At 39.3% G+C, this 26,269-nt stretch overlaps 1 protein-coding gene across 1 annotated transcript in view; it reads right to left on the reverse strand.

The window, feature by feature from the left end:
- The window catches only part of LOC142099111 (cysteine-rich secretory protein LCCL domain-containing 1-like), a 45,284-nt gene that overhangs the window by 18,311 nt on the left and 704 nt on the right, over positions 1–26,269 (reverse strand). The window contains exons 2-6 of the mRNA XM_075182262.1: positions 19,442–19,494; positions 18,594–18,629; positions 12,466–12,517; positions 9,300–9,366; positions 3,457–3,853 (exon numbers count right to left, since the gene is read on the reverse strand). Coding sequence (XP_075038363.1) covers positions 3,457–3,853; positions 9,300–9,366; positions 12,466–12,517; positions 18,594–18,629; positions 19,442–19,493 — 604 coding nt within the window. The 5' untranslated portion in view covers position 19,494. The remainder of the gene's footprint in view (positions 1–3,456; positions 3,854–9,299; positions 9,367–12,465; positions 12,518–18,593; positions 18,630–19,441; positions 19,495–26,269) is intronic.

Here is a 26,269-nt window from a genome sequence, read left to right on the forward strand (position 1 = left end):
TAAGGCTACCAACAATTCCTCAAAGCTGGGTACCAACACAAGCTCATAACATTATGATCCATAAAAGTGTTTTATTACAAAGATAAAATCCTTAATGTATATAAAATGCGCCCGTACATCATATAAAACAAATATAGGCTTATCTGCAGTCTTTCCTGATGGTAATCACGGATCTCTCAAAACCACCTGGCCGGGGTAGATGTGGTGATCCACGGAAAACAACACACAGAAGACGCCTTATCCCCCTCAACGCGTTTCGTCACTCGACTTTTTCAAGAGGATTGGGTCTCTGGTGTCTGCAGTCGCCACACTGTCAGCTCGTGTATTCCGCTGGTTTGAATGTAAATATCCGCGGCGGATATTGTTGGTAGCCTTATTTGGCATACTACACCATAATAGTTTTGCTCTGAGTCCATAGTGATCTGAACTTCTGGAACCATAAAGACTGGACATCAAGGAGTCTATATAGGATGTCGGGAATCTAATTACAGATAAGCTGTTTATTATTTGTCTTTTGGTACGAGGCCAATTCACTTGTTTGCCACTTTGAGAAGACTAATTGTTGGTCATTTAATACACTATGCGTGGCGCTTCTCTTTTTTTGTCTTTTATATATATATATATATATATATATATATATATATATATATATATTTATATACATATTTGTATATATATATATATGTATATATATATATATATATATATATATTTATATACATATTTATATATATATATATATATATATATATATATACATATATATATATAGTCCACACTTGTGTCATGTTATAAATGTTTTTTTTGTTTGTTTGTTTCATGTACATTAGCAATGTTAGTTTTAATGTGTGTTATCAATGCTATTTTGATGTGCGGTATCATTGCTAGTTTTAATGTGTGTTATCAGTGCTATTTTGATGTGCGGTTTCAGTGTTAGTTTTAATGTGGAGTATCATTGCTAGTTTTAGTGTGTGTTATCAATGCTATTTTGATGTGCGGTTTCATTGTTAGTTTTAATGTGGAGTATCATTGCTAGTTTTAATGTGTGTTATCAATGCTATTTTGATGTGCGGAATCAGTGTTAATTTTAATGTGGAGTATCATTGCTAGTTTTAATGTGTGTTATCAGTGCTATTATCTTATTGTGGCGCTTTATTTTTTAAGTTGTATTTTTGCTTTGTTCAGAATTCAACTATTTGGAAACCCCCCCTTAAAAATCCTGCGTTTTCCCCTGCTAGTTATCCCTTACAGTCCTGGCTCACGAGCAACCACCACAAATACATCCATTGTAACCTATTTATTTCCTGGGAGTGTTGTTTTCTACATTTATTTAAATCCTAAGCTATAAATGCCAATGCAGGCAGAGAGGCATGAGAAAAAGAGGTGACATATCAGTTTACTGATTAATCCACTAAATTAGGGTTAGGCAAGTAGTGGCCTCTGAAATTCACTAGTACATCCCATCCTGCAAAATTAAATTTAGGGCTAGATTTACTAAACGGCGAGTTTGAAAAAGTGGAGATGTTGCCTATAGCAACCAATCAGATTCTAGTTATCATTTATTTAGTGCATTCTACAAAATGACAGCTAGAATCTGATTGGCTGCTATAGGCAACATCTCCACTTTTTCAAACCTGCAGTTTTTAAACTGAAGCACACAATTGTTTGCACCACAACCTCCCATATTATTATTGGTCACTGGTGGAGAGCCATACACCGCTATTATTTTAAATAAATTAGGTGAAAAAGAGGCATTTTGAATGGGATCGCCACCTCTTTCATACTTTTTGGACGTGTTCAGCTTGGCACTAAGGTAAGGCTTTCTCTTCTGTGCACTTCAGTGTAATGATTAAATACCACTTTCTGCTGATTGAAGGCTCAAATCAGATTTAAGAATCATTATTTTCCACCTGTAAGATGTTTTGAATAGCACTTGATTAAAAAGAGTTTCCATACCCATTTATTTTTGCCTTATTGCTTGGAGTGTTCTGTTCTACTGTTATTTACTTTATGAGCTAAAGATGCCAACGCATGAAGAGACATAAGAAAAAAGAATAGACATCACTTTACAGCTGACTGGGGCTACAAATCTGAGACTTCTAGGTCCACAAGAGTTGAAAGGTCCGACATTGCCTACCTGCTTTAACCCAGTCCAGTGTGAGTTGTCCTTCAATATTGGATCTTCACATCTCACCATTTCATGCTTTCATAACTATGTTCTTGAGAGCAAATAGGCCTTCAGCACCAGTGGATATGGTAATGATTGTGGTTTCTGTCCCTAAAGTTCAGAGTAGCTACTATAGTATATTAATAATTATGTAATTACTATGGAAGACAGTAGGTGCTCCTTGGATAAGAGTTGCTACAGTACGGTGGCTAAGTGGTTAGCACGTCTGCCTTACAGCACTGGGGTCATGAGTTCAATTCCCCACCATGGCCTTATCTGTGAGGAGTTTGTATGTTCTCCCCGTGTTTGCGTGGGTTTCCTCCGGGTGCTCCGGTTTCCTCCCACACTCCCAAAAAAAACCCCCATACTGGTAGGTTATTTGGCTGCTAACAAATTGATCCTAGTCAGGGTGTTTGTGTGTTAGGGAATTTAGACTGTAAGCCCCAATGGGGCAGGGACTGATGTGAGTGGGTTCTCTGTACAGCGCTGCAAAATTAGTGGCGCTATATAGATAAATGGTAATAATAATAATACAGTGATGCTGAATCATCAAGGAACATAAATGCTGATATGTACCGTATTTTGCTTACTGCGCATGTTCTAGCCTGGAGCATACACCAGTGAACACAACATATTGGGCATATGCACATACACAATCTATAGTAAGGGTGTGCCAAGCTCAAGCACACGGAGCGGCATCCGATTCAAACTTTTCGGCATCTCAAAGAAATGTGTTTTTCTGTCTTATCATTTGCACCAGCTACAGGTCTGGTGTAAGTATCGATTTCTCGCAACGGTCACATATGCATGCTAGAGCATGTGTTTTGCAATATGTTTTTTTTTTTTTTTACTTTATATTCCACATATGTCTGGGAGGTACCCTGCAGTGTATTCTCTGTTAGGGCAGAGCGGGCCTAGACCCATATTCATCCCCGCTTGAATACTGATGTGCGTATGCCCGATGTGAGTGCATTTTTTTTAAAAAAACACAATACGTTTGTTCCTTGATGAATGAGGCCCACTATGTGAAAAGGAAACAAAAGAGTTATCCATTGAAAGAATAACGCTTGCTTTCCTTTTTGAATATTATGTTTCATATCCATCAAATGATATTAGTTGAAGAAAACCAACACAAAATATTGACAAGAACACACAGCTATTCTTGTTTTCTTTGAAAAGTCAAAACATTTTCACAAAAGTTTCATTTGTAGTAGAATTGTTGGTTATTATTAAACAAGTCTCAAAATGTGTGCTAATTTTCCTTTAAGCAGAATGTTTATAAATCTTACCAATATCAACAAAATTCATCATTGCAGTTTCAGTCTGAGTATTAACAGTCATCGCAAGATTATCGTTAGTGGGAGAAGAGGAAGCAGTGGTAAAAGTAGGAGCAGCTGTCAGGCTGTCGGTAGTAGCTGCTGCAGTACTTGTTGTAAGGCCGGCAGTAGGAGGAGAAGCTGTAGTAGTGGTAGATTCAGCTGTGGTAAGAGAAGCAGTGGTAGTAGTAGTAGTAGTAGTATTGAACAATAAAAAGGATCTTGCTGATGTTGTATAACTGAGGCTGCTGATTCCATTTTTAATGGACCCAAGGTATTTGGCTTGGCCTGGCAACTTCTGTACTGTGACATGTCCTCCTCCATTAGAACCTATCCCAACATGAATGGCGGCCAGGCATACGGGAGTATCCTGTAGAAAGCAATGTTCAGATGGAATTAAACTTTAGTGTTTATACAACTAATTACTAAAAAAAAGTCAGACATTTTTAAAGAATAACAGGTTTTAGCGCTTCACATTGCTAATCTTTGCATGGAACTTGTCCTGCTCTTAGGCCCTGTTGATTAATCCATGCTACTAAACATGGCAAATGGTGATTTTAGAAGGTGTGTTTGTGGAGGCATGATGTGATGAAAAATGAGATGTTGTTCCACTGACTTAGGTATCACTAACTAGGGCTGATGGTCAACCTTTTATTCCAAACAAAAGAGTGGGCAATGTTCCAACAAAAAAAAGAGCGGAGACCCAGCACATTCTTTTTCACATAACAGTGCTATTTGTCCATTGTTTTATATATAGGTGCATTTTGCGCTTGGTATTAAAGCGATTAGCCTGATACACCTTTGAGAGATGCAGCAGTGCAGAAATACTGAATGTCACAAAAAAGACGGAAAAGTATTTGCACATAGATAATGAACCTTTTTTTTTAGCTGATATTTCAATTTACATCTGCCAAAGAAGCAATATAACTGCCCTTACTTATATTAAAAAAAAAGCACATATGAATACAAAATTAAGCATTTTTATGTCCTCTCATTTTAACAAAATTATACGTTCAAGTTTATCAAAGGGTGATAAAACCTATTTCTGGCTTTTTTCATATCACCCTGTATATTCAGGGGGTTACCGCAAACATAGATTTCTCCATGCATGAGCATATTTATCAACTATTCATATCACAATGGCGTTCATAGAAGATACTACAGGAATGAATTGTTTATTAATAAAATATTTTTATAGTCCATTACTAGGACTTTTTGCCAGCACTCCAGAAAATACATTTATTTTCTGAAGGAAGTCTGTAGGAACGAAAAGCAACAGGACTTTGACTGTTTTCAGCACCCATAGTACTAGACTCAAACCGGATGAGGCGAACAAAATCGTTCAGCACTGTATGCGTTACACGAACCTCGAAGTGGAACGCAGGAACAGGAAGGACTTACAAGTGCCTGCAGCCGAAAGATGAACTGCGAAAAAATTGATAACATACTAAAGAACAATTATACAAAGTGGAGTAACTGAAGGGCAGTTGCAAATATCCTATTTTAAATAGGACTAGAACGTTCTCACTGCATTTTATTGTGTTTTTTCAAGCTTCTATATTGCAGTTATATTTATGTCTCCAAAAGGCCCATTTGAGTTTTTATTTGAAATTTTAATAAATGTATATGCTTTCAGATTTACCAACTGCACTAGTCCTATAAGTGCTTTATCTTATTAAGTTGAGTAGGGTGTGCGTATTTTGGGTTCATGTACATTATATAGGCTTTAGGACCGGTTTTGGCTGCACCCTTTCTCTACACATAGATTGTGCCCTTCTCTACATAATGCCTATTTGGCATTTTTTGAGTTGTAGCGCTAGTGTTTGTTGCTTTTAATTATTCCACCACCATACTTAACAAAAATACAGTTGCTGTCAGCGCTTATCCTTAACACTGCATATCTGTGTGTATCTAGGAAAATGAAAACATGGTATTGGATAATATTTGGATCAAAACATTTAAGCCTGCAAATTTTATTGCCCTTATATAAAACATTTTTTTTTCACTTAATTGTTATTCATTTGTTTTTTAATAACTTATAATTTTTTATTTAAAATTAATATTAATTATTATTCATTTTCATTTTTCTCCTTTTTATTGTATTATATAATACCCTCCAGTCAAATTCACTACTTTTTAATATACAATTTTTTGTTTTTCATCTGACTTTATTTACTATCACATTTTACCAAGTGCACTATGATTATAATATTACAATTCAATTGGCTTGATTTACATTTATACAGTTGATTACTACTAGTTAACACCAATGGTTTTAATTGCTATGGATGTCAGGGATATATAGCGTGTAAATAATCCATAATTGGCACCTTATAACAATATTAATCCTATATAAATTATGAGCAGGATTAATCCATACCATATTTATGTCCATACAGTTTTAGGGATTTATAGGATATAAATATTTATAATTGTCACTCATAAACCATGTCATGATGGCATAATTAAATCATCTTACAGATAGTAAAAAAGAAATCTTTTAGCTTAGGTTTTTTCTCGGCTTTAGAGGAATGGAATTTATATTCTTGAACACATATTTAATTTGGTTCTCCAAGGTTGCATTCACAGAAGATCGTGGCATTTTTACCTTTCATTCATTGGGGCACATTTATCAATATTCACATAAAGTGAAAAATAGTTTTCAATCCTTATCGCAATTTATGTACAGCCCTGCACAGGGCTATTTCTCACATTTATGTACAGCCCTGCACAGAAACAGCAATTCCGAAAAACTGCTGTTTCTGTGATGTAAAAAATCATACTTACCCCCCTCTTCGGAAGCGCTGTCTCCGGGTCTTCTCTTCATTCTTCAATTGTGCATGTCCAGTTCCAAGAACTGGACATGCGCACAAAGATCCCCTCTCTGTCTCTGCAACTATCGTTTCAGAGAGAGAGCTGTGATTGACAGGGAGGGATCACATGATCCCTCCACACATGCGCTGTTCAGCTCTGCTCTTCGGAGCAGAGCTGACAGCACTGAGATTTCTCATATATGATAATGTACACCAGCTCCAGCTGGCGTACATTATCAAGACAAGTTCCCGAAAAAAACTATTTTTCGGAACTTGTTAGATTGCAAAAGGGAGCAGTCACCATACTATTGAATGGTGACTGCTCCCCAAAACTAAGCAGAATGCAAAGCAGCAGATATCCACGATATCTGCTGCGATGCATCTTTAGTAAATATGCGGGGGACACGTCGGGGCATGAATTGTATGTTAAGTGCACGTTAGTGCACCATCACACTTTGTTAAATATACCCCATTGTCTGTTCACTAAATCCCGATAACCAATCGAAATTACATATGGGCGGGACCTTTGGTTGTTATACGTGCCTCTGCCTGTCAATCAGGGCTCACATTATGTAGAGTGCCGTGAACTTCTTTAGATTACACTCGCGCAGGATCGTGGTATATTTTGTTTCCGTTCACTGTCTGTTTACTAATCTTTGATAACCAATCGAAACTACACATAGGCGGGACTCCTGCTTGTTATACTTGCCTCTGCCTGCCCATCAGGGATTATGTGATATGTTAATTAGTCTGAACTGCCGGATATGTCATTATTAGGGGTGCAGTGCAGCTCTATATATCCTAGGTTATCAAGTGTAGATATTTCCTCTTGTGAATTAGTGTGGAAATTATACTATAGATACAACATAATTTGGATAGTCAGTATTAGTATTGTGTATCAAGACTGACATACAATTTGGGGAATTTGAACCCCTTATATGACAATTTAATTTGGATATTCATCCTATAATGCTAAGAAAATCCAGATTTAAGGTTGATATATTCCATTTGGATATTATACCTACAAATTCGAATTAAATTCTAATTTAAGATGATATCCTACTTCAATAATTAGTGAATCAGCTGGTTATTTATATTATATAGGCACTAAGACAGTAAGACAGCAAGGTAGTCTTTCTACCTTTTTAACAGTATGTGTATTTTTACAAAAATCATCAATTTCCTTCTTTTAATATTTCCCTATAACCGTTTTTAAATTTTACCAGTAAAAGTTATATTTTATTTTGGATTGTCAAGCATAAAGGAGAAGAAAAGTGCAAGAAACACAATTCCCTCTTTCTTCTCCTTTGTATCTTCTGAGAGTTATGTATGTGTGGGTGCACCTCTCCTCATATATTATTAACTAATAAATCTCTATATACATAGAGGGGTTAACACTCGGTGCGGTGTATTTTGACTTTTTATATTTAGTCAAGTAAAAACACTTGTATATTATTCAGCACAGTGTTACAGTATATGTATAGATTAATGTCAAATACTTTACTTGCTCTTTAAGGATGGTTATGCAGGGGCGCATGCAGGATTGTCGTTCCCCCCCTGACCCAAAAAAAACCAAACAAAAAAAAACACGAGAGAGAGCTGCTGCGCATGCGCCCGCGCATGCGCCGCAGCTCCGTATCGGCAGCGCTGTCCTATACAGCAGCCTCGGCGCTGTCAAAGAAGCGTCCGCGGCGGTGCTGTATACAATACAGCACCGCCGCGGTCGCTTCTTTGATAGCGCCGTGGCTGCTGTATAGGATAGTGCCGCTATGGCGGCCACTTAGTTAGCGCAGGGGGAGTTTCTGGAGACTCAGAACCCCCCCCCCCTGCGTGCGCCACTGTTATGGTGCTTAAATCAGTAATCCAGAATAGTGTCATAAACAACCGTATTAACTATTTTTACAAGATTGTATGTATATACTAGTGAAATGTTTGTATTGTATTTAAATTCACACAACCCACTGACACCTATATTTTGATACTAACTAATAAGAAGCAGAAAAGGTTAATGAGGTGCACAGTGGCTCACCAGTAAAATTATAATCAGAGTTGTGGTGGAGTAAAATTAAAATATAACTTTTATTAATGAATTTAAAACAGCGAAATATCTAAAAGAGATGTACCTATAAAAAGCAATGCTAATTAAAACTAACTGGATACACTTCTGCCTCATATACCATATGTTGGATAAGAGCATCGGGGTGAATAACCGGGCAAACCAATGCTAGTTAACAATGGACAGATCTCCTTCTATTAGCTCCAAAATGATGTATATATCTCGCAAAAATACCTTATCTGATTGCACCAATAAAGGAGCATTATTAAGTGAAAAGAAAAGAAAAAAAAGGAAGGAAAATTGTCCTATCGCACCAATGAAGAGCTACAACCCAATATACATAATTTTGGGGCTAATAGAAGGAGATCTGTCCATTGTTAACTAGCATTGGTTTGCCCGGTTATTCACCCCGGTGCTCTTATCCAACATATGGTATATGAGGCAGAAGTGTATCCAGTTAGTTTTATTAGCATTGCTTTTTATAGGTACATCTCTTTTAGATATTTCGCTGTTTTAAATTCATTAATAAAAGTTATATTTTAATTTGACTCCACCACAACTCTGATTATAATTTTACTGGTGAGCCACTGTGCACCTCATTAACCTTTTCTGCTTCTTATTAGTTAGTATTTGTTATCTCAGAGACAGGTTGCACCCCAAAGGGATTATGTATATGGATTATCCTCCCAATCCCATATTGGGTTGTGGATCTTCATTGGTGCAATAGGACAATTTTCCTTCCTTTTTTTTCTTTTCTTTTCACTTAATAATGAAACCTATATTTTGATGTCAGGTTTACTTTGCAATATTTTTTGCATGAAATCAAATACTGTTGTGCAACAATTAAAAAAAAAAAGAGAAATGAATGTGTGTAGAAATAACATAGTTACACAACCATAAAATATTGTTATTAATGCAGTTTGAGGAACCAACTAAGGGGCTTTTACCTCTGTGTAGATATCTGTTCCCCACACAGAAAGATTCTTGCTCATACATCCAGCTGGGCAATAAACACTGCAATCAGAAAACACATTATCATCATCATCAGCATTTACTTATATAGCGCCAGCAAATTCCGTAGCGCTTTACAAGTGACACATTAATAGGAATACTTATTTCTTGAAAGTATAGATATACCATATATATATATATATATATATATATATATATATATATAGATATAGAAACAGAAGGACAAGGCACACAATAGTGTAGTATTTAAGTAACACAGTGATGTAATACTGTTTAAATAGATGTATATATCAAAATGGTGAGATGTATAGATACACTCAAACACCAATTAGCACCATAGAAAAAATTGTTAATTGAACCAGAAAGAATATGTACACCACAAAAAATGTGTATAAAAATAGGCACACAGTGCACTCCATTCCCCACTCATGTGAGTCTTTGTACCAAATATATAATCTTGTAGGGCTTATCAATATCCAAGTGGTTTTCAGAGAAAATGCATCTCAAAAGTGGTGAACATTACACACCATCCCCACTAATGCGTACCAGATATACAATCTTTAAAGCTGATCTGTATAATTGGTCTGTATCCAGGAATCCTTCAGTCTCCAGACATATACCTCATAGAGGTAAAAAGAAAAAATCCAGATAGTGTAATATTGTAAACACAGCAGGATTTAATATGGGCAAAAAGGTAATACACTCACCTTAGATATAAATTAAAAGGCTTATCTGTAAAAACACTCGAATAGTGACCCAATTCCAGAGAAAAGCAGTGTCCTGGTGGTATCACATAACATGTCCAGTAATGTCTCAACGCGTTTCGTCCGATAATAGCACAGACTTCATCAGGAGAAAGAAAATCAGCATGTACTAGTGCTCGATATGAGCTCCTTAATATAGCACGCCACGCCATTTTGCCCGTGCGCGCTACAAACATCAGCTGTCTGATTACAAAATCTCATTAAAGAGAATATCGGGCATTTCGCCCATGCGCATGGAGAACATATGCCTTGTCTCCCACTGCGCATGCGCCAGATACGACCAGCGTCATCCTATTCAAAGTATAAAACTTTACTGTTAGAGACAAAAGACCGAATATACGGGCTAAAAAGTAAATCTTTAAATTACATAACATTATGCATAAAAAGGCATAACTTACAGTCTCCACTGTCCTGTATTAACATAGTACACACAGGACAGTGATATTATAATGAAAATGCATTCCTCTCTATTATGCTATCTTATTACTAATTATAGCATCAAAGACAATATCATAGCAACCATACATATCAAACAAGAAGTTATACATAAATCTTATAACACTATTCCAATTTGAGGGCATAACGTGCATTAAGATTGGACATTCGGCCAGTGTATCAGTTGCTGACGTGTCCGGCTGGAATAGGGGAAGTCTTGCCCCATAATAATGGAGTATGGTGCTTTTGAGGCTATGGCAGCCACTACCTTAACTGTTTTGCCTTGTAGAGTAAGCAGAAGGCAAGTCAATTCCTATTCCATGGTGGATACATAGATCCATAGCAATTTCACCTTAGGCAATATTGTTGTCACCTCTTTTGGAATGACAGAACTGGACACCAATATCAGCTCACTTCCGGAGTTCACCAGGGCCAAAACAGCATGTTGGTTTAATAAAACAGTAACCTGAAACAGCACCAGACTCCCTGTGGAGAAGGACATGGTACAGCAACCAGGAAAGGGGGGACCCAGCTGAGCAAGTGAACAATCTATTGGTTCCTGGACATTCAGAAAGGAAATGCTCAGGTTTGCCACATTTAAAGCATTTAAGTGGAGAGAGTTTTCCTTCCGGCTTTGTTGTTATCAATTTTTGTCTGGGCAATAGCTTTGGATTCCCCTATGGAGCCTTTGACATGTATTGCAGTGCTGAATAATGGTCTATCGCTGTAGCAAGCTCATCATAAGACTGCAGGTCTGTTTGTAACACCCACCTCTGTAAGCTCCGGTCAAGCCCACAGACACAATGATTAATTGCTAGAATCACCACAATATGGCCAGTGAATTGACATCTGGCTGCAACCAATTCTTTAACAATTTGGAGAACTCTGCCAGCTGTTAACAAACTGCTTTACCCTTGAGAAACTGCCAATCATGTTACGCTGAACTCTCTCTGGTCCTTTCACTCCTATCCAGGCCAAAATCTCAGCCATTACTTGCTGATACTCGGAAGCTTGTTCATCAGACAAATCAACATAAACCTGATGAGCTTGGCTGCTCAAATACAGCACCAGTTTTTCGGCCCAGAATTCTGGCGGCCAGTCAAGCCTCCTGGCAGCCACAACATTAAAACCACTGACAAGTGAAGTGAATAACATTCATTATCTCGTTACAATGGCAGTTGTGAAGGGGTGGGATATATTAGGCTACAATTAGGTGAACAGTTAGCTATTGAAGTTGATGTGTTGGAAGCAGGAATGAGCAAGCGTAAGGATCTGAATGACAAGGGCCAAATTGCGATGGCTAGATGCCTAAGTCAGAGCATCTTCAAAACGTCAGGTCTTTTGGTGTGTTCCCGATATGCAGAGGTTAGTACCTACCAAAAGGGGTCAAGGGAAGGACAACCGGTGAACCGGCGACATGGACGCCCAATGCTCTTTGATGCGTGTGGGGAGCACAGGTTAGCCTGTCTGGTTCAATTCCACAGAAGACCTACTGTAGCACAAATTTCTGAAAATGTTAATGCTGGCTATGATAGAAAGGTCATTCCACAGGACAAGAAATGGGTTGACAAGGTGCAGATGAGCTCACTAATTCAACCATAGATAGAGATATCATGCTACATAAGTAGTTAAAACTTAACTTTTATTATAATATAAGTATTTAAAATACCAGTGAAATATCTAAAATAGTTGATTAAATGAAGAGAAACAGTATGTGAATATTAAAATCAGCTGGATGCACTGATTGCCATCTCTCAAATTGAAATGGGGAATATTATATGTAAGATATGTTTAAAATAAATTGTCAATTGGTAGGTGAAATGGGTCACAATAGCAGGTATGATATATATTTTAAATAATTACAAAACTCATCAGTTTTGATAAATACCATCTTAGTATTCATGTTACAATAGAAAGTATAAGACAATAACATTATACTCACTCTGTAGTGTCACTCGACAGATGCTTTGATGTTGTAGAACAGGGAACTAAAACTGAAATAATAATTGTGTACATAGAAAATACAAACATTCATTTTGCAATCAACAAAAGAAAAACATACAATATATAACAGAACTCTAGCAATATTGACCTAACAATGTACAGTTATATTTGTTTGCTAGTAACTTTATCTATTTTCATGAAACGACATTCATTTTATAAATAAATCTGTCAGTCTTTTCCTGTTTTTATTATTCCCCTGTTAATCGTGTGAAAGTCAAATAATTGGATGAAGTAAACCAAATTGATTAATATTGTTTTACCGTGCAAATGTGATTAGTACACCGCGTGTTATGATGCAATTGCACGGATTAATAACACTCACATTTACATTTGCACTTTTAAATAATACACATTTATTAAGGTTCCAATCCACATTTATTTATTAGTAAAATGTATTAGAGATTATTTATGCATAAATGATAATATATTAAAGGTATCTAAGGCTCAGGTTATAGAAAATGTATTATGTTTAGTGTCATTTTGATCTGCACATTAACATCTGGACCCCGCTACTATTCGCTAACCGATCGTTTCCTGTGATCGCTAGCTATGGAAGATAAAGGATTAATGTTTAAAATTACAATGTGTTTTAAATAGATGAGCGCACTCGGATTTCTGAAATCCGAGCCCACCCGAACGTTGCCGATCCGAGTCGGATCCGAGACAGATCCGGGTATTGGCGCCAAATTCAAATCTGAAACTGAGGCTCTGACTCATAATCCCGTTGTCGGATCTCGCGATACTCGGATCCTATAAATTCCCCGCTAGTCGCCGCCATCTTCACTCGGGCATTGATCAGGGTAGAGGGAGGGTGTGTTAGGTGGTCCTCTGTCCTGGTAGATCTCGTGCTGTGCTGTTTAGTTCTGTGCTGTGCTGTGCTGTGTTCTGCAGTATCAGTCCAGTGGTGCTGTGTGCTGTGCTCTGTCCTTCTGAGGTCAGTGGTGCTGCTGGGTCCTGTGCTGTGTCCTGTTCAGTCCAGTGGTGCTGTGTCCTGTGCTCTGTGCTTCTAAGGGCATAGTTATTTCCCCATTATTCCCAAGTTTTTAAAAAATAAAAAAAAAGTAAAAAAAAATAAAAAATTAAAAATTAAAAAACAAAAATATAATTATAACCAAATTTGCAAAACCAATCCAGCAGTATAAGTCCATTGGTACTGCAATATTACCAAGTTCACACATTCTGCAGTATCTTGTGCTACATATAATGGAGACCAAAAATTTGGAGGATAAAGTAGGGAAAGATCAAGACCCACTTCCTCCTAATGCTGAAGCTGCTGCCACTAGTCATGACATAGACGATGAAATGCCATCAACGTCGTCTTCCAAGCCCGATGCCCAATCTCGTAGTACCGGGCATGTAAAATCCAAAAAGCCCAAGTTAAGAAAAAGTAGCAAAAAGAGAAACTTAAAATCATCTGAGGAGAAACGTAAAGTTGCCAATATGCCATTTACGACACGGAGTGGCAAGGAACGGCTTAGGCCCTGGCCCGTGTTCATGACTAGTGGTTCAGCTTCACCCACGGATCTTAGCCCTCCTCCTCCTTTCCCCCCTACAAAAAATTGAAGAGAGTTATGCTGTCAGCAACAAAACAGCAAACAACTTCTAAAGAGAAATTATCACAAATCCACAAGGCGAGTCCAAGGATGTTGGTGGTTGTCAAGCCTGACCTTCCCATCACTGTACGGGAAGAGGTGGCTCGGGAGGAGGCTATTGATGATGTAGCTGGCGCTGTGGAGGAACTTGATGATGAGGATGGTGATGTGGTTATTGTAAATGAGGCACCAGGGGGGGAAACAGCTGATGTCCATGGGATGAAAAAGCCCATCGTCAAAAATGCACCTCTTCGGTCTGGAGTTATTTTTATCCAAATCCAGACAACCAATGTATGGCCATATGTAGCTTATGTAAAGCTCAAATAAGCAGGGGTAAGGATCTTGCCCACCTAGGAACATCCTCCCTTATACGTCACCTGAATAACCTTCATAGTTCAGTGGTTAGTTCAGGAACTGGGGCTAGGACCCTCATCGGTACAGGGACACCTAAATCCCGTGGTCCAGTTGGATACACACCAGCAACACCCTCCTCGTCAACTTCCTCCACAATCTCCATCAGATTCAGTCCTGCAGCCCAAGTCAGCAGCCAGACTGAGTCCTCCTCAATACGGGATTCATCCGAGGAATCCTGCAGCGGTACGCCTACTACTGCCACTGCTGCTGTTGCTGCTGTTAGTCGGTCATCTTCCCAGAGGGGAAGTCGTAAGACCGCTAAGTCTTTCACAAAACAATTGACCGTCCAACAGTCGTTTGCCATGACCACAAAATACGATAGTAGTCACCCTATTGCAAAGTGTATAACTGCGGCTGTAACTGCAATGTTGGTGTTAGACGTGCGCCCGGTGTCCGCCATCAGTGGAGTGGGATTTAGAGGGTTGATGGAGGTATTGTGGCCCCGGCACCAAATTTACTACCGGGGCCACTCCACTGTGCAGTCCATATTTAGGTGTATCAGATATTAAACAACGGTGACAGTTGATGCCCAATTTTTTAATTATATTGTGGCCTCGGTACCAAATTGTGTACCGGGGCCACCACACTACGCAGTCCATACCCTTTTTTGGTGGAATTCTGACCCGTGGAGGGTTTTTTAATTATATTGTGGCCTCGGTACCAAATTGTGTACCAGGGCCACCACACTACGCCGTCAAGATAGATAGATGCGTATCATAGATAAAGTACATTCAGTGGTGTGGGGCAAATTGAAAAATATTCAAAATGCACTGACATTATCAAAAACAAGAGGTTGTCACACGCTAAAACTCCAACATGTATATGATGGAGAGGATGGAGGAGCAGCCGTATGTGCAGTGTAATGCAGACCTGTTGAAGGTTTTTTATATATTTTATTGTGGTGCCCAGTGCCCACTCCTCTACGCAGTCCAGGTACATTTATTGGTGCGAATCATACAAGTTCAGGGTTTTTAATATATATTGTGGTGACCCACTCCTCTACGCAGTCCAGGTACATTTATTGGTGCGAATCATACAAGTTGATGGTTTTCTTATTATATATATATTGTGGTGACCCACTCCTCTACGCAGTCCAGATACATTTATTGGTGCAAATCATAAAAGTTCAGGGTTTTTAATATATATTGTGGTGACCCACTCCTCTACGCAGTCCAGGTACATTTATTGGTGCGAATCATACAAGTTGATGGTTTTCTTATTATATATATTGTGGTGACCCACTCCTCTACGCAGTCCAGATACATTTATTGGTGCGAATCATAAAAGTTCAGGGTTTTTAATATATATTGTGGTGACCCACTCCTCTATGCAGTCCAGGTACATTTATTGGTGCGAATCATACAAGTTCAGGGTTTTTAATATATATTGTGGTGACCCACTCCTCTACGCAGTCCAGGTACATTTATTGGTGCGAATCATACAAGTTCAGGGTTTTTAATATATATTGTGGTGACCCACTCCTCTACGCAGTCCAGGTACATTTATTGGTGCGAATCATACAAGTTGATGGTTTTCTTATTATATATATTGTGGTGACCCACTCCTCTACGCAGTCCAGATACATTTATTGGTGCGAATCATAAAAGTTCAGGGTTTTTAATATATATTGTGGTGACCCACTCCTCTACGCAGTCCAGGTACATTTATTGGTGCGAATCATACAAGTTCAGGGTTTTTAATATATATTGTGGTGACCCACTCCTCTACGCAGTCCAGGTACATTTATTGGTGCGAATCATACAAGTTCAGGGTTTTTAATATATATTGTGGTGACCCACTCCTCTACGCAGTCCAGGTACATTTATTGGTGCGAATCATACAAGTTGATGGTTTTCTTATTATATATATTGTGGTGACCCACTCCTCTACGCAGTCCAGAAAGATACCTCGTTGCAACGTTTTGGACTAATAACTATATTGTGAGGTGTTCAGAATACACTGTAAATTAGTGGAAATGCTTGTTATTGAATGTTATTGAGGTTACTAATAGCATAGGAGTGAAAATAAGCCCAAAAACTTGATTTTTAAACTTTTTATGTTTTTTCCAAAAAAAATCCGAATCCAAAACCTTAAATCCGAACCAAGACCTTTCGTCAAGTGTTTTGCGAGACAAATCCGAACCCCAAAAATAATGAAAATCCGGATCCAAAACACAAAACACGAGACCTCAAAAGTCGCCGGTGCACATCCCTAGTTTTAAATGCTAATAGGTTGGTGAAAGCTGGATTAGATCAGTTCTCTCAGGCACTACATGTGCTCAGCTGTTGGAGTGAGCTGGCCACACCTTATCAGAGGAATCCTTTGAATTGACCTATGATTTGCATTATACTGGACAATCCTGAACCCTGAGCCAATGAAGACCTCCTTACGTGTTGTCTGTGTACAGAGTGACATCATCAGTGTTTTTTTGTTAACTGAAACTGCATATAAACAAGTATCTCTTGCCCAACTAGCTCTCTTTTTATCCTGACAACAGATGTCATGGCTGTATACCCTAGGACCGGGTGAAGCGCTACTGAAAATGCAATGTATTCTGTATTTTTATACTTTCCTGCTTTATTGTAATATATTTTATGCATTATGATGGCTTTTTGTAAATCCTGCTATATTATGCAATTAAATATCTTTGTGCGTTGGAACCACAATAATCGCATTGGACAATGTTTATTGGTAAGCGATAAAATGAACTTAATAATCGGATAGCATAGGATATTGTTTCCTCAACTATGATCCTTAGGGATTGTTAACATTACAGAAATTAGGGTCATAAAGCAGCTATAACCCATGGAACTTTAGATATTGACTGGCTATAAATTGCAAGAACTACACTTTCTCATTCTTTCGTGCACAATTTAGCATGTTTGAATATATATAACCTCCTACCTTATCGACATATTTTTCTAAGTACATCATATGAACTAGTAAGTAATTCAGTGTTATAATCTGATGTCAGCACATATATATACTGTTCCCAAGACCCTAAGTAACTGGAGACACGAGGTGGAAATCCCACCTGAAACCTTGAGAGTAATGTAACCATTACAACTGATTCGTTGGTATTTAATAATCCATTATAGGTGTACATTAATTAGTATAACAATTTAAACTGGCTACTTTACAATTGCTGCACCTGAGCCATGTCCCTCCCTCACCCAGGTGAGTTAGCTGCCTCCTATATCCCCTAAAGTTATGGAACCTTTTAGGACATTTCCTATGTTCAAATACCAAATTTTAAGTCTACTAAAGTGACGTAATCCAATCCTGAATAAAGGGCGAATTTGTATTTCCCACTGCCCTCACATAACATGCTGAGAGCCATAAGCCTGTGTGTATGACTGGCAGCCATACTTTGCACCCTCCAAGGAGATTTTGAAAAAGATATAATGATTTGTAGGTATAACTTGTAAATTGCTACTTTAACTGTCGCTGTTACCTATCTTCAAGGATCAGGGCTAACTAGAAATCTGTGGCCAGAAGAAAAAAAATTCAATAACCTTCAACAGCTTTGGAAGCATTGACTACTGATACAAAATATTGCTGTGGCTCCAGGCATATCATCAATTATAAAGGGGTACGATTGTACAGACAAAGCGTCATTACAGTTTTTATAAATGCTGCACTGCCCTTCTCTGCATACAGTATCTGCGCTACAGTGTTTGTAAATGTATTAGTTGTGTAACTTATAAAGAAAATTATGAAACAAATATTTGTTGTTACGGTTTAATATTGAACTTGGATTCACTTCATACTTGCCAACTCTTTCAGACTGTCTGGGAGACTCCCGAATTCCGGGTAGGTCTCCCGTTCACCCGGGAGAGTAAGGCATCCTCTTGCATCTGATCACTTCACTAGTGAAGTAGACAGGATTAGAGCCGTCATGATGCGATTCTCAGTGAAAATGATGGGTAAGCATCATGGGTATGTCACTGGGGGCAGGGCCAAATTGACACGATTCACCAAGCCCCCCCCACCAATACCCCCTCCTCCAGGAACTACCAGAGGTGAACATCATAAAGTTAGCAATTCTGATTTACTTTACCTGCATATCCAAGCTGGCAGGGCTGTATCTGTGTTTCTGTAGAAAAAATGACCATAGCACATTTCATTTTTCAGTAATTTCAATAGCATAAACAATAAATCAACCTAGATATACTTCTAGTAATCAACACAAACCATATTTCAAATATTTTAGGTAGATATATATATGCAGATTTGTTTAACAAACCAAGGTCAGGAACAGAAAAATACAGAGAATCCTTTAAATAATCTGGGTCAAACACTGAGAACAGAACAGGTCAGGATACAAGGCACACTTGGTCAAGCAAGATCTATGACCAGCATTGGTATGGTAACAGACAGTGGTTTATAAAGCCAGCAGAACCAATGAGATATTGCAGAATGATTACCTGCATGAGTGCAACAAGTGACTGCACAGCTGACGCTGCCAGACTGAGAGCTGAAGAGATGCTGCTTGTTATTTCCATAGCAACCAACTGAATCAATGAGGTGCCGGCTGTGTGGGAGCAGAGGACACTACTATGTTGTTAGGCAACTAGTCCACTGCATAGCGGCAGACATCTTGCACATACATGAGACTAGTACAATACGCTGCCACTTCATAAGGAGAAATGCTAGTAACAGATCAGAGATGCGTCAATCTACCGCCGGTTGACAGGGAAAGGACACCGGTTATAGACCTGACATGTAGCGGTGATCATCAAATTCCTAAACACAAGAGAGCTCAATCCACTGTCACCTGACAGGGAAAGGATACTGGTAACAGATCTAGTAATCACCATACACTTGGTACATCAGAGTGCAATCCACTGTTGCCTGACAGAGAAAGAACGCATTTACTAATTAATACGTAATGTGATATTTACATACCTGCATGTCTGAAAAATGCGAGGATAAAGGTAACTGAAAACAGCAGGTGCATCCTGTGAAATATAAAAGTAAAATAATTTGTTTAAAAGTTACTTCATAATGCATTTTACAGAAAAACATAGTGGAAGTAATTTGCAAAGCACAAAACAACCACTTCACAGTTAAAACAAAACTTTGTGCCTGCTGTGAACCTCGATCCGCACGAGTGAATCTATATTTCTGTTGATTTGTGCATACATGCTTATGGAGCAAGGTGGCTGCATTTGCAGAAAAGCTGCAGTTTGCATGTGCAAAGGAGAGGATTTTGGCAGAGTGAAGGAAGCAAAATATGGAACCAGTGCAGATTATGGTAATGAGATAAGGGAGGTAGAGAAGACACAGAATGAAGTGTAGATGCATGTGAGTGCAATACAGTCCAGTAGTTTGGCAAGGCACATGTTAGTGGCCAAATTGATCATCAATCTGATATTCTTGGCAGTAACTAACTTCTACTCAGAAACATGCATCAGCACATGTTGCCTAGAGCCACTGCAGAATTATTCACTGTTGTCACATTTTGTGAAATGGAAACTCTTGTTTGAAAATTACACATTGCAATTTTTTCAAAGTCAGGTTTTACAAGAAAATATTCATGCAACCCCATGTTCAGTCATACTGCATTATTTGAGCCCTAAGGCTTTTTATCCATCCCCGCTGATGGGAGTATGGTCTAAATTAGTGGAATCATACCTTAAATGCACATAGACCTAGCTGTCTATATATTTCCATTCATATACAGGCAGAAAAAGTCAAAATAATCCATATTTACCACAGCTATATGGCCCTTATCTTACCAATTATTCTTTCACCTCTCATTTTACATCTGCCTGTTTTTAGTTACATTATATAGCACCAGCCTCTTTTATAAGTTTTGTATATATAATGTCTTTTGAGAAATTATTGATTTTTGCTTTACTATGACATCAGGTGCTAGTGAGAATAAGCCTTTCTGTGCCTTTGTGAAATGCCTTTATAAATCAGAATGGTGAAGCGGGAGCTGTTAGCTGCATACAACATTGCCGGCAGTGGTGTAACTACAATTGGTGCGGTAGGTGCGAAGCATCGGGGCCCATGGAGATAATGGGGCCTGCTGCATGACAGGTGCAGAGGGTCGGAACTAGCGAGTTGTGGGCCCCGGTTGCCTCCTCCTGCTTCCCTGCACTGGTGCCCACAACTTGCTAGATCCGCCTCTGATTGCTGTGTACTTTAAGTAGATGGAAGGAGGTTGGCATGGGGAAGGATTTTTGGATGAATGATGTGAGTGTGCCAAAGTCATTTTTGGAGTGGGTGCCTGTTACATTTTCATTTGTACAGGGCCCCACAATTTCTGACGGCAGCCCTGCTGGTAATATCCTTTAATATTCCAAATAACAATTAAGTGTGCTCAGCAGTTGTTAATAAGTGTATCAAATATAGGCAGCAAAGCCACTCACCGGACAACAGGGAATGGAGCGCTCCATTCGTAAAGATAGTGTTTTTATATTGCCTTTTTTATTGGATAATACTGGAATCTCCATTCTTACATCTTCTGCTATTGGTCCCTGAATTACTGCACTACTATTCAGCTTTTACAGAACTTAACCTTCTTCCCTACATTTATATATTTTGCCTTATAATTATACATAAATCCACAAATATCACAAACATTTATATAATGTGACACAGTAAGTGGTGCTCGTGCTATGTGTTTAGGATCTTAGAGACTTTACCTTTTTGTTGACCTTTCTTTCAGTGCATTTTATATTTTCATAAACAAATGAAGCCTGCAGAGTGCTAGGCAAATAATGTTCATTTTTTACTTTACTTTGTTTGCTTTTCTGACTATTGAGATTTAAACAATGAGTGTAGCCCTCTGTATATACTGTAAAACATCTGCACAAACTGGAAGTTCTTTAATACGATTGTTAAAGATGTCACCATGAATCAAAATTCCCCCATTCTAAATATACCAGTGTACTTCATAATGCTCAGTTTATTTATTTTACTCTTTATCTGTCTCTGCCCTCTAGCTTTATGTCAGTCACTTTCTTGTGTGGACAGACAGATTCAGAATGCATTTATAGATTACTAAAATCATACTTGCCAACTCTCCCGGAATGTCCGGGAGACTCCCGAAATTCGGGTCAGTCTCCCGGACTCCCGAGAGAGCTGGCAAATCTCCCGCATCCCACTGCAGCCACCACTAAATGATGCGATTTGCGGTTAATCGCGCCATTTTGGCCCCGCCCCGTGACAAAACATCCTTTTTGCCGCAGGGAGGAGGGGGGGGGGGGGGAAGAATGACGCGATATGCCCCACTCTGCACCTCCTGCCCTCCGGGCACGCCCATCTCTCGGAAGCAGATTAGAGAACGTAGGTAAGTATGACTAAAATTCACTAATGTTGTTTTAAGTGGAGGTCATTTATTTAGAAAACACTGCAAGTTCCATGTTATTGTAGTAGGTGAAATATAATAATTTTATATTTTTTGGATTTATTTTAATATGTTAATTTAGTATTTAAAATGTTTTAAGTTTGGGTGATTTACAATGCTATTTATTTTAGCTGTCATTTTATTCAAGACTACAAAGCCAGCTCTCTCCATACTAATTACATCAGTTTTCCACTATTATTGCTGAAATTACACATTATAGTAAGATATCCCCCTTTCGTCCCACATTATATTAACATATCCCCCATCCCTCACACATTACAGTAAGATATCCCTCCCTTCCCTCACACATTACAGTAAGATATCCCTCCCTTCCCTTCCCTCACACATTACAGTAAGATATCCCTCCCTTCCCTTCCCTCACACATTACAGTAAGATACCCCCTCCCTTCCCTCACACATTACAGTAAGATATCCCCTCCCTTCCCTCACACATTACAGTAAGATATCCCCTCCCTTCCCTCACACATTACAGTAAGATATCCCACCCTTCCCTCACACATTACAGTAAGATATCCCACCCTTCCCTCACACATTACAGTAAGATATCCCTCCCTTCCCTCACACATTACAGTAAGATATTCCACCCTTCCCTCACACATTACAGTAAGATATCCCACCCTTCCCTCACACATTACAGTAAGATATTCCACCCTTCCCTCACACATTACAGTAAGATACCCACTCCCTTCCCTCACACATTATAGTAAAATACCCCCTCCCTTCCCTCACACATTATAGTAAAATACCCCCTCCCTTCCTTTACACACTATAGTAAGATTAACCTCCCCTTCCACCACACATTATTGTAAAATAATCCCCTCCCTTCCCTCACACATTATAGTAAAATACCCCCTCCCCTTCCCTCACACATTATGGTAAGATACCCCCTCCCTTCCCTCACACATTACAGTAAGATACCCCCTCCCTTCCCTTCCCTCACACATTACAGTAAGATATCCCACCCTTCCCTCACACATTACAGTAAGATACCCCCTCCCCTTCCCTCACACATTATAGTAAAATACCCCCTCCCTTCCCTCACACATTATAGTAAAATACCCCCTCCCTTCCTTTACACACTATAGTAAGATTAACTTCCCCTTCCACCACACATTATTGTAAAATACCCCCTCCCTTCCCTCACACATTACAGTAAGATACCCCCTCCCTTCCTTTACACATTATAGTAAGATACCCCCTCCCCTTCCCTCACACATTATAGTAAGATACCCCTTTCCCTCCCCTCACTCATTATAGTAAGATACCTCCCCTTCCCTCACACATTACAGTTAGATATCCCGCCATTCCCTCACAATTATAGAAGGATACTCCCTCCCAGAGCCGGATTTAGACCTCATAGGGCCCCTCTCCTACATATTTTTTCCATTATGCCCCTCATGCCCCTCTGCTTCATATTTCTATCATTATGCCCCTCATGCCCCTCTGCTTCATATTCTAACATTATGCCCCTCATGCCCCTCTGCTCCATATTCTAACATTATGCCCCTCATGCCCCTCTGCTTCATATTCTAACATTATGCCCCTCATGCCCCTCTGCTCCATATTCTAACATTATGCCCCTCATGCCCCTCTGCTCCATATTCTAACATTATGCCCCTCATGCCCCTCTGCTTCATATTTCTATTATTATGCCCCTCATGCCTCACTGCTCCATATTTCTATTATTATGCCCCTCATGCCCCTCTGCTCCATATTCTATAATTATGCCCCTCATGCCCCACATTTCTGCCATCATGCCCCCTCCATTAATGCCTGTTCCAAATTCCTCTTTCATGGGCCATCCGTTAGTTAACTTACCTTTTAATTTCCTTTTCCTTTTCTCTGTTCTGTTCTCTCCTTGTTTACTTCTTTTTTTCTATGGCGCGCTGCCACTGCTCCTCCTCTCGGCTCCGGCAGTGCTCCTCTCCTTCTCTGCCACTGAAAATGACGTCATTTTCAGTGGCAGAGAAGGAGAAGAGACTGCCGGGTCCCGACGGTCAGCTGACTTTTTTTTTCTTCTTTTTTATTTCTTTTTCTTAAATCTTTTATTAGCGTTATGCTGGCGGCCAGAGGGGGATGGCAGGCGGAGGGGAGCGCCCCTCTGCCTTGCCTTCCCTGCTCACTGTCAGCTCTGGCAGGGCCCTCAGGGTACCACTGGGCTCTAGGCGGTTGCCTAGCGGTAAATCCGGCCCTGCTTACTCCCTTCCCTTCCCTCACACATTACAGTAAGATATCACACCCTTCCCTCACACATTATAGTAAGATACCCCCTCCCTTCCCTTCCCTCACACACTATAGTAAGATTAACCCCCCTTCCCTCACACATTATAGTGAGATATTCCCCCTTCCCTCACACATTATAGTAAGATACCTTCTCCTTTCCCTCACATATAGTAAGATACCTCCCCTCCCTTCTCTCATACATTATAGTAAGATATCCCCCCCTTCCCTAACACATTATAGTAAGATACCATCTAACCTTCCCTCACACATTATAGTAAGATACCCCCTCCCTTCCCTCACACACTATAGTAAGATTAAACCCCCTTCCCTCAAACATCATAGTAAAATACCCCCCTCCCTTCCCTCACACAATACAGTAAGATATCCACCCCTTCCCTCACACATTATAGTAAGATACCTCCTCCCTTCCATCACATATAGTAAGATACCTCCCCCCTCCCTTCTCTCATACATTATGGTAAGATACTTCCTCCCTTCCCGCACATATTATGGTAGGCTATCCCCTCCCTTCCCCACATATAATAGTTAGATACCTCCCCCCTCCCTTCCCTCACAGATTATAGTAAGATACCCCCCTGCCTTCCCTCAGTTACCTTCTTCCATCCACGCTGCATTGGAGAGGCAGACTCTTTTGTCTGCCTTTCTTGCAGCTCTGCACACATGGGACAACACCTTTGTCCGTCTCTTATGGGGATAGGAAGAGGCCACACTTAGGGGAAGGGAGGGAAGGTGGCTGGTCCTGGAGGAGAGGCAATCCACCAAGTACCATACTGTGCCCCCACTGGCAACCCTTAAGAGTACCTGGTCCAGTGGGCCCTCTGACAGAGTGGGAGCACGTGCCCCCTGCGCCACCCCTTAATCTGACTCTGGAGGACGGGAGATGTGGTTGCAGGAGCAATGACTGGGCTGGCATCGGTCAATGACGTTAATGAATGCAGCTCCTAGGAGGAAGAATCTTCTGCAGAATACACAATGCAGTCAGTAAATTATTTTTTTCTTTCTCTATTTTTGTTTTCTTTCTTCCTTCTTTCTTTTTTTTTTATTAGGTGGGAAGAACAGGATTTACACAAGTAATGTGAACATATGGATGATATAAATAATGGGGAGCACAGGGCTTTACAACCAATAAGGGACAAGGATCTGGTACAATTAAGAGTCGCCTATTTATTTAATGGACATTCAGGGCTGAAATCAGTCAACCAAGTTCTCTTATTTTTTCAGGTGAACATCATTAAGGCCATTTATTATGTGGACCTACATTAAGTCAAATAGCAAGTAACAATACATTTATATACAGACAAATAGGTGATAGATGTAAAAGAGTGCAATGGTACAAGTAGACCTACAATAATATAAATTTGGATTCAGGTTAAAGACAGTCAGTAATATATACTGTACATAACAATGGGGTATCAAGTCATTAAGATTTATAAAAGAGGGAAGTTGTGGAAGGGAGTGGAATATGCTAGAATCAGTGAACGCAGTAGTGTTAACAAGAGTCCTCTATTTCAGTGATTTATGTAGCATATTACAGTGTGCTGATCGGACAAATCTTATGAAAGTTAATTCATATAAAGAGCAGTGATGGGTGAGCTCTGTGGTAATGTTTGTTCAATTTATCAAGGTATGAAATTGCACTTTGACTTTAAAGTATAGAAAATGATAGATAAAATCTGATTGTTTGCAATGGGCATCACCTCCCTTTTCCTTTGTTAAACCTTTTAGAAGGTTTGATAAATCTACCCCCTAGTCTTTTGCCTTAAAGTCAAGACTAACCTCCAAGGTATATGAATTTCGTCACAATTGCCAGCAATTGTGCTAGGGTGTAGGTTAAGGTAGCAGGGTAGGACACATGGTAAATAGTAGTAAAGTAGTAGTAGGTTTAACTATGAGGTCATGTTTGTACTCTTTCAACTATGCACATTTCTACTAAACTCACAATTTCACAAAGCCAGATATGGGGGTACACTTATATATGTACTGTGTGTGAACAGATAGAAAAGCACTTTCTGTCCGCATGTATTGCACTTTCATAAATAACCTTTATTTTCCATTTAAAATATGCTTTATGTGTAGCTAATCTGACTGAATGATACATATCTGCAAATGTG

This window comes from Mixophyes fleayi, chromosome 8 (assembly GCF_038048845.1).
Source record: "Mixophyes fleayi isolate aMixFle1 chromosome 8, aMixFle1.hap1, whole genome shotgun sequence".
Lineage (NCBI taxonomy): Eukaryota > Metazoa > Chordata > Amphibia > Anura > Limnodynastidae > Mixophyes > Mixophyes fleayi.